This window comes from Myotis davidii, unplaced genomic scaffold (genome assembly GCF_000327345.1).
Source record: "Myotis davidii unplaced genomic scaffold, ASM32734v1 scaffold130, whole genome shotgun sequence".
Classification (NCBI taxonomy): domain Eukaryota; kingdom Metazoa; phylum Chordata; class Mammalia; order Chiroptera; family Vespertilionidae; genus Myotis; species Myotis davidii.
This window is the reverse complement of record NW_006285040.1, coordinates 6,975,922-6,979,913: the sequence shown is the minus strand read 5'-3', so window position 1 is coordinate 6,979,913 and position 3,992 is coordinate 6,975,922. Positions and strand designations below refer to the sequence as shown.

At 41.0% G+C, this 3,992-nt stretch overlaps 1 protein-coding gene across 1 annotated transcript in view; it reads left to right on the top strand.

The window, feature by feature from the left end:
* Positions 1 to 3,072, top strand: part of CAMK4 (calcium/calmodulin-dependent protein kinase IV) — a 170,240-nt gene extending 167,168 nt beyond the window's left edge. The window contains exons 12-13 of the mRNA XM_006755308.2: positions 1,270 to 1,422; positions 2,472 to 3,072. Of these exons, the coding sequence (XP_006755371.1) occupies positions 1,270 to 1,422; positions 2,472 to 2,921 (603 nt within the window). The 3' untranslated portion in view covers positions 2,922 to 3,072. The remainder of the gene's footprint in view (positions 1 to 1,269; positions 1,423 to 2,471) is intronic.
* Positions 3,073 to 3,992: the final 920 nt, after the last annotated feature.

Below are 3,992 nucleotides of genomic sequence, written 5' to 3'. Positions count from 1 at the left end.
CGCCATCTTGGCTGGCAGTTAATTTGCATATCGCCCTGATTAGCCAATGGGAAGGGTAGCAGTTGTATGCTAATTACCATGTTTCTCTTTTATTAGATAGGATATGAATTCAACAGATGATAGCTATGATTTTTCACACACACACACACACACTCTAGGGGCCCGGTGCATGCAAATTCATGCACTTGGGGGGGGGGAGTCCCTCAGCCCATCCTGTGCCCTCTTGCAGTCTGGGAGCCCTTGGGGGATGTCTGACTGTTGGCTTAGGCCCGCTCCCTATGGGCGAGCGGGCCTAAGCCCTCAGTCGGACATCCTTAGTGCTGCTGTGGAGGCAGGAGAGGCTCCCACTACTGCTGCTGCGCTCGCCAGCCATGAGCCTGGCATTTTTTTTTATTATATAGGATGAATGGATTTACAAAGGAAAGGAGATCATATAACAAAAGGGCCTAGGAGAGTGTCCATCAGCACTCAATTCACAGTAGGTCTTTGTCTAGGGTCATAACAGTTGGAGACTTAAGTAGGGCTTGAACATGCCTTCTGACTTCAAATAGTCTCTGACTCACTCCAGATACCCCCCTTCTTAGCCTTATTTGGGTTGTTGATCTTCCTGGCAATTTATTGTCTGCTCTTTCTCAGAAGTAAGGGTAAACCTCCCAGAATGGGCTGCCATGGCTGCATTCAGTTCTTAAAACAAATCATGTCCCCAAGCCACTACCACCTTACTTTGATTCTAAATAGGTTTTTACCCCTGCACTCTGTTGATTTCTTCAAGTATCCCCAAAAGATTAGAGAGAACCGTAAATGCATGCATTGTGGCATAATCATAAAGGCTATGATACTATCCCATTTTTGTCACTTAATCCCCACAGAATGAATGATGATGAGCAAATGATTCCATCTTCACTGAGACGTGTTTGAAGTTCTGAATTCTAAGTGATGTGAAGTGCAGCCTAGTATTATTCAGATGCCGGTTCTCCTTGAAAGAGCTTACACTCCACAGGCCAGCCAGGACCTGTTTCTTTGACCTCTGTTGGAAAGTCTTCTCACAGTTTGGGCTTTCAGGTGGCATACACCACTGTCTTTTCACTCCCTCAGCTACCACTGCCTGAAGCCATTCTTACCCATGTTGGTCTCTGATAGCTTTAAAAAAATGTTTTTAAGTGTATTCAGTGGTAATGGTAGGGAAACAGAATCAGACCTAGAAGTTCACAAGCTGAGGGGCAAGCCCAAGTCACCATAAAAATCTCCTTTGGCTCTTTGTCACTTCAGGTCAGGAAATTAATTGTTTTGGATCCTAAGAAACGGCTGACTACCTTCCAAGCTCTCCAGCACCCATGGGTCACAGGCAAAGCAGCCAATTTTGTACACATGGATACTGCTCAAAAGAAGCTCCAAGAATTCAATGCCCGACGCAAGCTTAAGGTAAGATGGCATTTGACTTGTTTTAAAGATGTCTCCCTTATCTTGAACTACCAAAGACAATTCCACCATTCTTCATCTAATACTATTATTCATCTCCTGTGGTAACAGGAGAATCCTGCTTTGAGATACCAACCATGCTGGCATAAAACCACTTACAGTCTTAAATTATCCGTGATAGTAATTTATTGTTAAAAAAGGGAAATATGTTGTATATTGAGATTTACTCACCAAATACATTATCACTGCTTCTCATTTACTTAAAGCTGACCTGATTAAATGGCATTGTTTAGGAAACTGATATTTATTCAGAAAGTTGTCTTCTTCATGAATATGTGAATATTGGGAAACAATCTTTAAAAACTATGTTTTATAATATAGATAAATAATTAGCATACTTGGTAAAAATTTAAAAAATTCAAATGACAGAAAATTATCCAGAGAAATGTATCTATTTTTATAAGACATATGTGGAATAGAGAAAATAGCTTTTCTCTTATATATTGGTGTTTAGGACCAGCTGTATATACAAGGATTTTAGAGAATAGCTGGGGGCAAAAAATGGTGCTCTACTCAGACATCACTTATAGGCCGATACTAAATAAACCTGAAGTGTTTCATGGTTAAACTAATTTAAATAATTAAGGATTAAATAACCTTAATTAACTCGGGATTTCTCAAATAAGTCTGACCATGGAACTCTTTTATCCCTATAACCTCTATTATAATACATCTATGGAACCAATGTTTCATGAAACGAATACTTTGGGAAACACACTCTAAAATTTTTGAAAACTGGTAATCCATGGACAAACACATTTACTCGGACTTTCAATTGTCCAGATAATTGAATACACAGACCGGTTTAGGATTAAAGAGATTTTTCTGTTATTTCTCCAAACGAGTTTTCATATAACAATCTTGGTATAATTAATATTTTGAAAGATTGAACACTAACATAAAAAGCAAACTTCCTAGATGCAAAGTTGAGATTGGGCTCTAGTTTGGGATTTTCAGTGGAGGTGACACCCGACCCTTCTGTTTCCAATCAGGCAGCAGTGAAGGCCGTGGTGGCCTCCTCCCGGCTGGGCAGCGCCAGCAGTAGCCATGGCAGCATCCAGGAGAACCAGAAGGCCAGCCGAGAGCCATCTCCAGTCCACGATGGCAGTGAAGCTGCTGTTGAAGCTGTTCCAACAGAGAAAGTTAAAAAAGATGGGGCCCAAGTGACAGCTGAGATGGCAGAGGCTGAGCTGAGGAAGAGCTGGGCTGAAGAAGAAAATCAAAATGCTGATACAAATGATGCTGAGGCCAACTTGATGGTGCCCAAGGCCCCAGAGGATGGGATAGAGGTGGCTGACCCAGAAGTAGAGGAGGGCCCAGCAGAGGAGCAGCTGAACATTGTGAAGGAAGAAGCAAACCCTGAAGCAGAGCAAGAAGAGCCTGGAGAGCCTGCTGTGGGATTTGGAGCTGAGCAGAATGATGTGGTCCTGCCAGAGCACTAAGCTGGCTTCCTTCCAATCTGGAAGCCAACTCCCGGTACTTCATACATTTCGTTCTTCAGCAAGGAAGGCGTGGAAGCATGACATGCGCTATAGTGATTCTGTTTTTGAGTGAGGTGCAAAAATATATATATGTATCAGCTGGTAATCCTAACTTCAATGCATGTGACTGCTTTATGAAAAATAGTGTCTTCTATGGTATGTAGTGGATACTTAATACCGATGAGAGTTAAATTTGAAACTATAAGTAAAGACAACGTTTAAAAACATGCATTTTCAGGGACCAGGAGCACACATTTGAAGTAAATATTAACCAGTGGTTCTTGCTTTGAAAACCTAACCATTGGTACCCTTTGGATTTCTTCACAAGGCAATCATCTCTTTGGACTGTTCCTCAGCCAGTAGTAGGTAGTGCTCTAAGATGTATTTCTATGACATTCACATTTTACTTATCATCAGTGTGTTTCAAGTGTTTACAAGGAGATGGTTATACTTTATAGTTGTATGGCATGTGCAAAAAAATCCACAACGGTAAGAAACTGAAGCATACTTTAAGGGCCATGAAACCATATGCTCCAAAGCTTGTGCAGAGAATGCTTTTTTATTTTATCCTTAGCTGTATATTCTATATTACTAATAACCAAAAATATTCTATCTTACAGTTGTTCCATTTACAATCCTAGAGAAAGTATTTTACCAATTCATCCTTCATTGCTATCTAATGAGATGTCCTTCTGATGGACAACACTTAGGGAGGAGTAAAAAATTTTAGGGAAGCCCTAGCCAGTTTGGCTCAGTAGATGGAGCATCAGCCTACGGACTGAAGGGTCCCAGGTTCAATTGGTCCCAGGTTTGATTCCGGTCAAAGGCGCATGCCTGGGTTGCAGGCTGGATCCCGGATAGGGGGTGTGCAGGAGGCAGCCAATCAATGATTCTCTCTCATCATTGATGTTTCTCTCTCTCTCTCTCCCTTCTCTCTGAAATCAATTAAAATTATTTAAAAAAAATAATTTTAGCTAAGAAAAAAAGATAAGGACAGGATAAGACTAGGACTTAGAATAACATATATAAAAT